Raw genomic sequence first — 12500 nt, 5'->3', positions numbered from 1 at the left:
TATACATATATATATATATATATATATATATATATATACACATATATATTTATATTTATATATATATTTATATATATAGTGATGTGTCGACATCAGTCTGCTGTACCTTGAGCTCCTCTTTGCTCTGGAAGTTCTCCATCAGGTGTTGGAAGTGAATATCCGTCATCTGGCGGAGGAGGGACAGGAGGCAGGACACGTACTCTCCCTGCCAATAGGAAAGCAGGGGATGGGCATGTGAGCCAATCACATGGAAGCAGTTAGCAGTTAGTGAACAATCAGAGATGATGACAGGAGGCTCTTTCTCAAACCCGACCAGCTGCCTTTCACTGCAGAGTGTAAGATCAACCATCATCCACCGACAGCTCGCTCGGTCAGCTGTTACATCAGCCGGCTCTATTTTATGTACCGTTGAACTGTCATCAAGAGACGACTCGGTCTACTTCACAGCCTCAAACTCAGCTGTTTTTACTGCAAGAAAATGTAGCTTTAAATTTAGACGTGCGTAACTAAAATAATGTTTATGAAGTTGTAAAATGGAGCTTAAATTCATGATCTTTGCTTCGATATCTGGCACTCGAGCTTCTGCTAAGTGGCAGTGAAGGAAGTGAAGTCAACACCAGTGAAGACTTTTCCACTTCCTCTCCACACGACCTGAACAATAAAACGCTCTTAATAAAGCCAATAATAAGTGGAACCCTCTGAGTGAGCTGTGACGTTCAGAGCGAGCAGGGCTGGACTGAGATCGAGCCACAGATGAAATGAAAATGGTCGACAGATATGAAATTTGCATATGAGACGTCTGCCTATACCGAGAGACAGGACGACAGCTGACTCAGATATCACACAAGTGGTGTAATACACATTTACTGATAATTAATGGATAGTGAATTAACTAACATACAAACTGTTATTCTCCATAATTCAACATAAAAAAGATCGAATGCATTAAAGAGAAGAAGATTTATTGATGCGTGCGAACATGCAGAAGGAGAGGAGGAGGAGGAGGATGAAGACTGAGGTGTTTTATTAGAGGGCAAACATAAGATGAGAGGAGATGGGTCAGTGACAGGATGGATGAGGGCAGGGCAATATGGACCAAATTATTATTATCACACCTTTAAAGGGACAGTTCACCCCAAATATCAAAACATACATTTATATCTTCTTACCTGAGAAGTAGAAAAACAGAACTACAGGTAAAAGGAAAAACATGTATTTTTGATTTTGGGGTGAACTGTCCCTTTAACTTTAAGGAGCTTATTATGTTGACTGAAGCAGTTATAATCCCACCCTGTTGATCCCACTGACTCAAGATGTTTTCTACTGTTTGTATGTTTTTCTTAGTTCAAATCTCACATCGTTGCAGATTTAGTTAAATTCTGACACGTCTGTCGGTGTGAGAACATGAATCACGGTGTCATGATCATATGAAGTAACATTAAAGCAGAATATTAAAATACTGCCCAGCCCTGGGACGGATGGACGGAGAGGTGGATGGATGCAGGACGGATGAAGGTGGTGGGGGTGAAGTTGAAGTAGTCGTATTGTTAGTTACTAACAGTGATCTCCGCGGTGCACTGCGGACAGCGTTGACCCCTTACCGCCTCCTGCGATTGGCTCTTGCTCATGATTGACAGCAGGGTCTGCAGGAGGACGTCCAACAGGGACTCCACCATCATCTCCACCTCCTCCTGCACCGACGTGTCCTGGAGGGAGAGAGGAGAGACGGCGTCAGGGGGGAGGAGTGATGAGACGGAGGACGGGGACAGAGGGCAGAAATGGGACGAGGGAGCAAAGACGAGGAGAAATAAAATAAAAATGTCATGGTTTTTTATTTTACAATATAAATTACTCAGTTTTCAGAATTCTTAACAAATTCAGGCAAAAAGACACAAATAATCTCAGAATATAAAATTAATTCAAAGATAAATGACTAATTAAAGCATTAGATCCTCACATTGAAGAAGCTGGGACCAGACAATGTTTGCCTATTTTCTTGAAAAATGCCTGAAATGATTAATTGATTAAAAATATAGGTGGTGATTAATTTTCTTTCAGTCGATTTGTTTCAGAGACACTTTCACATTATGGGGTGTAATGAGCACTGCTTCCTCTAGGGGGCACTAGGGTCCTCTTTTCTGTGTGTGTGTGTGTGTGTGTGTGTGTGTTACCAGTGAGCTGGTCTTGATTATAGAGAATATGGAGCTGAGTATTCCCGAGCAGATGAGCAGCTCCTTCTGCTGCCTCAGGTGAAGATGGATGTGATGCAGGACCACAGGAAGCAGGATCCTCCGAGACTCTGGACACACACACACACACACACACACACACACACACACACACACACACACACACACACACACACACACACACACAAGTACATTGTCAATAAAGAAAAGTAACTAGTAACTAAAGTTATCAAATGAACCTAGTGAGTAAAAAGTAGTGGAAGTCTAAAGTAGCAGAAAATGGAAATACTCGAGTACAAGTACCTCAAACTTGTTCTTAGGCTAAGATGTGTTTGTGTTTCACCTGGGAAGGAGAAGAGCCTGCTGTCCACCGTCCGGGCGATGGACTGCAGTTTGACCACGTCCATGGACTGTCCGATGTGCACCGTGGACGGCATGCTGCCCAGAGTGCCACGCACAAACTCTGCCACCTCCTGCACCGTGAACATCTGCAGCAGCTCGTCGAAGATCGCCGGGAACGAGTTCAACAGAGCGGCCTGAGGGAGACGAGGGAGGGAAGAGGGTGAGCGACGAGGTGGGAGGAGGACGGCAGGAGGGGAAGTTTGGAAGAAGAATGTTAGTGAGAGAAAGAGAAAGAGGAGTTACGAGGTTATTAATGTTAGTTTCTGTGTTTGTAGGGAGAGAAAGTGACTTCGTTCTGTAATGAGGAGAGCAGAGAGGAGTCAGAGGGAACATGGTGAAAAGCTGCGACCACAGAGCAACAAAACCAAGGTACCAGGATGTTGGAGCGACGTTTTGTCTTCTGGCTTTTGAGCCAAACACTCCGAGTGAAGTGATAAATTGAGAAATTTGGCAACACAGCTGTTCACCCGTTGAAACATTTGATAAAAATCACAGCAGTATTAAGAGGGAAACAGAGTCTTGGAAAAGGGAAAGAAACATTACGTGAGAGAAACGTGAGAGATATTAATACAGAACCGGTCGGACACAAGTGAAGACTCACTGCACAGCAACAGTGTCGGATGAAAGTGAGGACTTCCAGCTGTGATTGGCTGGTTTAAGGACGATTATGACGATGCAGCTGAGAAGATTTTAGTGTTTGGACAGAATGGCTTCAGTTGTCTGTCTGTTGGACTCTGTTGGACTCAGAATGATGGTTCTGACTGAACACTCAGTTCCTCATTCACTTCAGATGCCTGTCAGGGCCGACGTGCTGACGCTAACAGCACAGTTTCTATCTTGAACTGATACAGTTAAAGTTTCAGCCCAAACACATCTATAAAAAGAACAAATATCCTCTTTTTGTCATCAGTTCAGGAGCAAATGTCTTGTTTCAAATGAACAATATATATGCTGAATATATGAAATGAAAGCTCTTTCTAACATCAACAGCAGAGGTGGGAAGTAAAGTACAAATACTTTGTACTGTTCTTAGGTAGATTTTTTATTCACTTGAGTATTTATTTCTGTCTCGTATCTGCAGAGATTTTCTTATTTTCTCTCTTTGTTGCTGCTCGGGAGGCTTTACCAACCCAACATGTGGCTGTTTGACGTCCTGGGAATGAGACTCAACTATCAACTATCTTTGTGGTGCATTCAGGAACAGCTGGGACAAATCCTACTGATTCTACCTTTAACTTTAATAGTCTTTGAATTATATTAATATGACGTGAGCTTCAGTTAGCTTTGACCACAAATGTCCTTCAGAGGGAGACTTTTTACTCTGATACTCTGAGTAACATTTCAGAGCCTGTACTCTATTACTTTTACCACCTCTGTGATTTCTAAACGAATCCAGATTTAATACGTTCTTGTCGTGCATGACTGATAAATGGCACAGGATCCTGTCAGATTTTGTCCTGTCGGTATTTCTGCACACTCTGCAGAAGAAGGATTCCTGGAGAACAGAACCAGGTCACTGATTGTTCACATGTGAATGAGCAGCCGCGCTTCAGGGTTTGATTGAGAGCTGTAACACAGTCGATGTGTTCGGGGGTGAAGAAGTGACTGAATCATGTGTGTGTTTCCAGTTAGAGGACTATGACGTGTAATGTGTTTGTAGAGGTGTGATCAAGCAGTCAGTGCAGCTCATGTGAGGACTGTGTGCTTGTGTCAGGGCGTGGACGTTCACAGGAGTGTGTGTGTGTGTGTGTGTGTGTGACGTTAGGCTCACAAACAGGTGGATTAGGACTCTGGGCTTCACACAGGGGACGAGGAGTGGTGCTGTTCACCTGGACGTCTACTTACTGACAGTGGAGACGGCCGCAGAGCGTTGGAGCTCCAGGCCTGAGTGCAGTTGGCTTGCCCGCTGCCAGGAGCCTGTCCTGGGGCAGGGGGCTGGGCTTGGCCCGGGGCAGGGACTAGTGCTAAGGTAGCTGTAGGCCCGACGCCGGGGCCTGGGGCTTGATTTGGGCCGGGACAAGGCTGGGAGCCCTGTGGTGTGTGGGTGTGGAGGGAGGAGGCCCAGGAGGAATAATCAGGAGCCAAAGGACGGAGCAAAGATTGTGGGAGATTGAAAGAGAAGATAAGGGAAGGAAGCAAGGAAAGGTCCCAGGTACAAGTAGACAGAGGTACATAAAGGAGATAAGAGTCAGATTAAAGCAGCTAAAAGGAGACGGGAAACAAGCTAACGAAGAAACTAAACTACAAGCAAATGCAATGAAATTATGGGATTAGCTGCAATTAAAGTCTCATTCAAACTACAGAAACACAACAAGCTGACGTTACATTTCACCTGTGAAAGGAGGAGATGACCTCAACAGGGAGAGAACATCAAACATCATTTTGTCATTTGATGCTTCTTATAAAAAAATAAAAGACTAAATCAAAACATTTAAAGAATCAGTGTGTGTGTGTGTGTGTGTGTGTGTGTGCGTGCTTGCGTGCGTGTGTGTGTTCCCTCACCTGTGTGAAGATGAGGGTCTCTGAGTTGCGGCTGTCCAGGCTGAGGACGAAGCGGATCGACTGGAAGAGTTCCTGGATGCTGGTGCGAAACTGCTCCTCCTCCATCCCGCAGGTGGCCCGAGAGTAAAGGATGCGAGACTGGACGATGAACTTAAAGAGATACTCCAGAGCCTGCAGAGAGAGACACAGTGTCACATACAGTACATGTACGTAGATATGTTATCTGAAAACAGCAACCTGAAGATTTCAATAATCTTTAGATACATTTGGAAAAATAACAACTGAGCAGAACATCGAGGGTCGTTAACTTCCTGAAAGGTTGAATGAGTTCATGTTTTGTGCTGCAGGTTCAATGGAGACTTAAACTCTGTGGACGTGGATGAAGACGTAAAAGGTGAATAAAAACCTGCAGCTGCTGCACGTGTCAAAACTGTCCTCAATTATTCACACCGTCCACTTCTACACGACAGTGTGACCCATTTGAGACGGTTGCTTGAGTTTGATGAATATTTCAATGTGCTGAGCAGCATTTGTCTGCTGAATGTGGCACATTCAGTAGATCTGCCTGAGACGCTGCATCTGCTCTCAGCTCTGCCTGGTGTAAACATATCGATAAAGCCCTGTGGTTGATTCAGGACATTAAAATATTGTGCAGATAAATAAAAGACCAGAGTAGGGTGGAGGTAACCAGAGTTTTGTTCAGCAACTGAAGGTCAGATCGATGCTGTTTGAAAGTTACAGCTGCACAACAAATGTCTCTGTTTTCTTTACTGAAGGAACCATAAAAACTAAGACAAACTGGAAGCTCTATATTTATAAAAGTGAACATACTTGTGAACAGAACTGTATAAAAAGCATAAAACAAATTTAAGAATGGCTTAAATATAATGTGCATACATTTAACTTAAATTACTGATCTCATATGTAGTTTCCAGAGGTTGTTTAATGTAAATTGCAATGATGGCACAAGTATAAAAAAAACAAAACTAGACACCAGGAATCAGTTTGTTTTAACCAGCAGCGTTCACTTAACAGCACAGAGGACATTTGCGATGGACACACATCTTCAGAGGTTCTTACCCTCATCGCTTCCTGTATGTGGTCCTGCCTGACCACCTCTGCAGAGCGGTCCATGTACCACTTCAGACAGCGGATCAGCTCTCTGAAACACAGAGTGACATTATGACGAGGCATGAGATGAGCTGAAAACTTCATGTCGCGATTATAAAGACCAAAATAATTGTGATCTCGAAAAACCATCAAAACATGCTTAAAACTCTTTAAGTAGCACTAAAACATGGAGTTATTTTACATTTTTTTCAGAAATAAATATTGATTTTTGCATCTCAGTTAGGACACAAACAAACAGACCTGGATGATGGTCACAAAGCAGTACACGGTGATGACATGTTCAGGATGACGGCTTCACTTTGTGGCAATTCAAAATAAATCAGGAAATTGTCTGACTGTACGTCAGTGAGCCGGACAGCTTTTTAATTCACTCGTGAAGATATTCATGATTGTCCTGATGATGAATATTCACCATGATCAACTTATCCCAAGTGTTTTTATCCCGATCTGCTGAAAAATCTTTTATTTTCCCCATCCCTAATTATGACACGTTATTTGAGCATCGAGGCTCATGATGTGAATTTCTGTATTTTTCTTTGCACAAGAATGTACCCGAGAGAACGAAGGGCAACTACAAGATAAATAACTTCAGGGTTGTTGTTGAATTGAGGGACAGCAGATGACGTTTGGAGAAGAATTGTATCCTTCAGTGTGTAAACTAAAGTCTGTACACACACATATCTTGTAAACAGAGTGTATTAGAGGAAACAGTCAGTTAAAGTTAAACACTCACTTGTAAGCCAACGCGCCAGCAAAGTGCTTCTGGATGTATGTGTCCATCACCGGCCTGAAGTGGTAATATTTACTGTCCCTGAGCAGGTTTATAATGAACACCTGAGAGAGAGACAGACAGACGTTAAAACAATGAGACAGTGTGTGTATATATGGATCAGATTGTATGTGTTTACTTATTTGGCTTCAGGTAATAAATCGATTAGATTTGCAGAATCCATCCTGTGTCCGATATTTCTGAGACTGTTTTGCGTTTCATTTCAAAATAAACTCATCTTCTTTATGTTTTTCCACTCGTTTATTCAGGTTTGTCCTTTAGTTTGTCACCTGTCTGTAAATATTCAAGTTTATTTTGTTTTTCACACACACACACTTACCAAAGACTGGAACACCAGTGGGCCATACTTGTCAGTGTTGTCGTCCAAAATGGAAAATAACGTGTCGAGGATGTCTTGGAGAAACTGTCACACACACACACACAGACACACACATTACATTAGGTGCTTTTATCGTTATCAGGTGCGACTGATAAAGACCAGGCGACTGAGAAAAGCGCGACGAACAGTCCTGTTTACACTTCTGTTAATGTGTGGAAGTTATTTGTTACAGACTTTGTTACAGGTTTGCGTCCGACTCCACCTCACCTTCACTATCTCCTCTCCGCTGACGTGTCTTAGCCGGCCGAGGATGTCCATGACCCGTTCAGGATGAGCCTTCCACTTGAGCAGGGCCAGGAGGTCCACTGGAAGACAACAGCAGAGTCAACTGCTAGAAGAGACACAAGCTACAAAAGATGCGTTTACATGGACCCTAATATTATACTAATTATCAGAACAATAGCCCAACCAGAACAAAAATGTCTAATGTAACCACCTCAATCAGAAGAGACTGGCCTGATAACCGCAGCTAATGTGTTACACACCATCACTGACATGACCTCCTATAGTTCATTCACAACATCAGGGCTCAGAATCCACACACACAGATTGAATGAATATTAACAGCTTCACTGCATCTTACAAACTGATATAAAAATGGATGAAATGATGTCGGATCGGCTGCGTACCGTTCTGAGTGAGCTTCGTGGAGGAGAGCTGCGTGGAGATCCAGAACGTCTCCTTGGTGCTGCGCTGGAAGATGAGGCTGGAGGGGATGCTGGGACAGCTGTTGAAGTCTTCTTTACAGCAGGGGAGGCCCAGGTAGAGGGCGTGGTTACTGAAGGTGGTGTTCTCGTCACACTGAGGCGGAGAGGAGGAGGAAGACAGGGGACAGACAGAGAGTGGTCAGCTGTCCTTGATATATTTCCAGTGGTTTTAGTGTTTTCAAATTCAGTTTTAACTTGTCTGTGGTTTTACAGAAACGTACGAAACAAACATTTATTCTGGTGTTCGGGTTTGCTGCTGTGTCATTTTGTCCTAAAGGTCTTGTGAGTGAACAAACATGAAGACAGAGGCTAAATCCAAATGTCCACCGTCTGAACTTCCAGACTGAGCCACTGTGGACTTCAGACGTACTGTGGTGCGTTCACTGTCCTCAAGGAGGGTCTGTGATAGCATGAGATTACAAGGTGATATAAGTCGCTGATTATGTCTATGTGCTGTTCTTCTGCATATTTCTGTATCATGATGGGGTTTATTGTTATCTCTGCCTTTTGATTAAGTCATTATTTTACTGAATTATAATAATAATTCCTTTTTGTTTTTCTGGATGGCAGTAAAATATGTCATGTCCATTCTGCTTAAAATTTTGGTAATTAGATCAGTGAAATCTGGTGAATTCTGCACAATGAGCAGATTCTCTGGAAGTTTGCAGAAAGTCTACATTGACTGAATGAATTGTGGGTCTGGACGGCTCTCAGCACTCGCAGACCTCCCACGAATGTGCAAAACCGGTGAATTCCTGACATTTGGATTCAGCTGAAGCAGCCGACAGAGCAGCAGTGAGACTCCAAATCATGTCTGACCTTGTAAACGTAGAGTTCATGGCTCTCGTCTGAGAGCGTGGTTCCATCCTCCCTCATCAGAGGAGTGAAGGCAAAACCAAACAGCTTCTTCTCGCCTTTGTCCTTCGCTGTGGAGCGAGAAAAGAGAAAGAAGACAAAGACAGACAGTCAGTGATGAAGCTCAGAGTGGAAGTGACCCTGACTCTCTGTTTTTATTCATTAACTTGGTGAACACGTCTGCAAACAACAAGAAATGAACTGTTTTTACTCTCATATCAGCTGTTTTGGCTGAAAAACAGCAAATGTTGGTGCATTTTTCACAATAAATAGAGAAAATTATAATGTGATATATTAAATAATAGATTGCAAGTACATTATTAACTACATATATATACATATATTTATAAATACTGTACATATGAAGCTGTACAATATTTATTTATTTCATACTTATTTCAACCTCTAAAAATCTGTATAATAAAGTATCATTATAGTCCACCACGACCAGTAACAGGGAGTCACTCACTGGAGCAGTGTCTGAACTCGAAGCGTAGGTGGGAGCCTCTGAATCGGTCGATGGGAATCGGCAGTTTAATCACTTCGCTCCATCGAGGGCTGTTGTTGTGGTAGAGCACGAAGGAGCGGTGCTCCGGCACGCTGGGCTCACCTGAACCCAGACTGATGCAGTCCTGCCGGGGGAGACGGACAGACGAGACAGACGGACGGACAGACAGACGGACATCAACATGCAGCTGGCAGAAAATCAAACTGCATGATGGAATTTACGAGTGTTTCAAATGTAAATTGTGTTTTATTTGAACTGATGTTACATATTTTGCTTTATTTATTTATAACGGTTTAAATGTTCTGTAATTCTTGTTTTCTGGGTGTCACTGAAAAAGACAGCCTGTCTCTCCGTGGCCTTCCCTGGTGATGATGATGAACCGGCTCTGACAGGAACACATGTTTACCTATGAATCATTTTGCATTTGTTTAGTGGGACGAAGTTTTCTCTAAAATAGATGGCAGCTGGAAAAGTTTAAGTTTGTAGGATTTAGGGGCAGATATAGAACATAATATTAATAATTATGTTTTCATTGGTTTTTGTCACCTTAAAATGAGCCTGTTATATCTACAGAGGGAGCAGGTCCTCAGTGGAGTCTGTCATGTTTCTACAGAAGCCCAGAAGGGACAAACCGAACACTGGTTCTGGAGAAGGACATTCAGCCACCGTAGGCGAGGGTGAGATGAGAGGTCGTCACCACGTCATGCCACTAAATCCTACAAACTACAGATGCCCAGGAAGAGTTGGTTGTGTTACTTTTCAGCTAAAAAACTAAATACATGCAAATATTTACTCTACGACATGTCAATCAGTTACTTCATGTCAGTGGTATTTGTGAATAAATAAGTGAACAGCAGTTGTCGTCCATGTGGCTGCGCTGGTGTGCTGCTTGTAACAACAGTAAGGACGGAGAAACATTAGATGGAGTTTCTGCACTGAATTTAAACAGTGTGTGTGTGTGTGTGTGTGGAGGCAACATGATGAACTGTGCACGTATGGAAACGGTTCATTAGTTGTTGAAATTATAAGTCTGAATATAGTCTGAGATACTTTTCATTCCCTGAGCTGGTAACTGTTATAAAATAGGAACTGAAAGGGAAACAACAGCAAAGCTACATGTGTTTCACCTCTCGTGACTTTGAGTTATTTTAAGAAGTGACCACAGGAAAAGATAAGTGCAGAGAAAGTCCAGAGAAAGGAACATAAAGCAACACAGTGGAGACTGAAGCGTGCTGAAGGTTTATAATGAGAGGTGTGCACAGCAGCGCTGCTTCCATACCTTGAGGATCTCTCCATCGGCGTAGAGGACGTAGACGGTGACTTCGATGTTCTTCTGAACGCTCTTCCCTCCTCTCTCAAAGTCCCCTCGCTCCAGCGTCAGGTACAGGTCGTTACGGATGTCACCTGGGACACAGATGGGCACGTTAACACACACAAACTTTACAGGTAGTTCAAAGACTCACCTGAGAAACATTAAGATGCTATAAAGTTAAACATAAGCCTGAAAGGTGAAACAAAAGTCCAGTAATTTGCCACTTATGTCAAATAAAACCTGTTTGTTCTCTGTGTAAAGACACAAACGTGCACAAACACAGACACACAAAGTGTCTCACACGCATTTAAAGCTGAAAACCTCTGACACACACAAGACTAACGACCTGTGTTAACGTGTGCAGGATCATTTATCATGTCAGCGTGTCCTTATAGACGACACGTCACCCTTAATGTATCGAGATGGGAGTTAAATACTCACTCCATCACTGCCCGAGGGGAAGCTATGTGTGTGTGACCTGCATGGTTAATGTGTGTGAGGAGCTGTGAGACACATATGGTGTGTGTGTGTGTGTGTGTGTGTGTGTGTGGGGGGGGGGTTTATATAGTACATATATTTTCCTTTTTGGTGATCTTAATTGTTATCTGTGACTGTCCAATGAGAGTCCTGTTTGTATCCTTTTGCTCAGCATTGTGTTTAATTAACAAGTATAATTACTCTGTGACTTTGTGCTGATGTGTATCTGTATGTTTGTGTAAGGATTAATTATTGCAATTACCAACAGCAGTCGTGTATTTAAAGAACTGACAGTCTAAAGCACGCCGACACCTCCTCACTGCATCACTCTGACCTTTTCTAAATCTGTATAAGAAACACAAACAGCTGTTTCTCTGCGACAGCTCGACTTTTACTGAGAAACTGAAAACAACCATGTTCAGTGCACAGAGACACTGAACGGAGGCTCTGCATACAAATCCAGCCAGTTTGATATATATGTCCTCATTCCCCAGACACTGCAGCATCCACACACACACACACACACACACACACACACACACACACACACACACACACACACACACACACACACACACACACACACACACGGAGCCTGTCTCTATGGTAGATGAACTGTTTCAGTGTCTTAATCAGGCTGCAGCTAATTGGAAACATGGACGTTAATTTAACCAGGAAACTGAAACAACAATCATAAACAGGAAAATGAATTTTCCATCAAACGTAAACAAAAACAATTAAATACTCGAACAACAAACATTTTTTTCCTGCTCTGGTTAATGAAATCAAAAATTAGTCTGTCTTTTTGACTGTCGGTGATTTTATTCAAATATCTGTCTCCTTGGTAGAAACTACGGCACCTGCCAACTGTTTTTTCTTTATTATTGCTGTTTGTTTGTATAGTTGCTGGTACTTTATGGTTTTGTTCTCATGATTCAAGATTCAAGATCCAAGAAACTTGTCTATCACATAGTCACAGATAATTACCTTCAGTTAGGACTCAACCAACATGAGAAAACATTCACACCCATGAGCCTCACATTAAATCACACAACTGTTCCACAGATCAATAAAAGCACGTGTGCAAAGCTACATTTAAAGAGTAGTGTCTATTCTGCCTTGTTTAAAATGCACATCGCAGCGGGAATAAAAGAGTTGTTGTAAGTTCTCCTTTTGGCCAGAGGTGCTCTGAAACAGCCGCCTGAAGGGAGCAGCTGAAACGAGCAGTGAAGCGGGTGTGAAGCGGGT

At 42.7% G+C, this 12500-nt stretch overlaps 1 protein-coding gene across 1 annotated transcript in view; it reads right to left on the bottom strand.

Moving 5' to 3' along the window:
• LOC140998281 (dedicator of cytokinesis protein 3-like) overlaps nt 1-12500 on the bottom strand; it is a 192382-nt gene that overhangs the window by 31598 nt on the left and 148284 nt on the right. The window contains exons 15-28 of the mRNA XM_073468510.1: nt 10743-10867; nt 9425-9587; nt 8920-9026; nt 8023-8194; nt 7601-7698; nt 7334-7417; nt 6958-7058; nt 6174-6255; nt 5094-5264; nt 4437-4622; nt 2533-2725; nt 2172-2299; nt 1560-1706; nt 107-205 (exon numbers count right to left, since the gene is read on the bottom strand). Of these exons, the coding sequence (XP_073324611.1) occupies nt 107-205; nt 1560-1706; nt 2172-2299; nt 2533-2725; nt 4437-4622; nt 5094-5264; nt 6174-6255; nt 6958-7058; nt 7334-7417; nt 7601-7698; nt 8023-8194; nt 8920-9026; nt 9425-9587; nt 10743-10867 (1856 nt within the window). The remainder of the gene's footprint in view (nt 1-106; nt 206-1559; nt 1707-2171; nt 2300-2532; nt 2726-4436; nt 4623-5093; nt 5265-6173; nt 6256-6957; nt 7059-7333; nt 7418-7600; nt 7699-8022; nt 8195-8919; nt 9027-9424; nt 9588-10742; nt 10868-12500) is intronic.

Source organism: Pagrus major, chromosome 6, assembly GCF_040436345.1.
Source record: "Pagrus major chromosome 6, Pma_NU_1.0".
NCBI classification, from domain to species: domain Eukaryota; kingdom Metazoa; phylum Chordata; class Actinopteri; order Spariformes; family Sparidae; genus Pagrus; species Pagrus major.
Note: the sequence above shows the minus strand (reverse complement) of the source record. Positions and strands in the feature narration are given on the sequence as shown.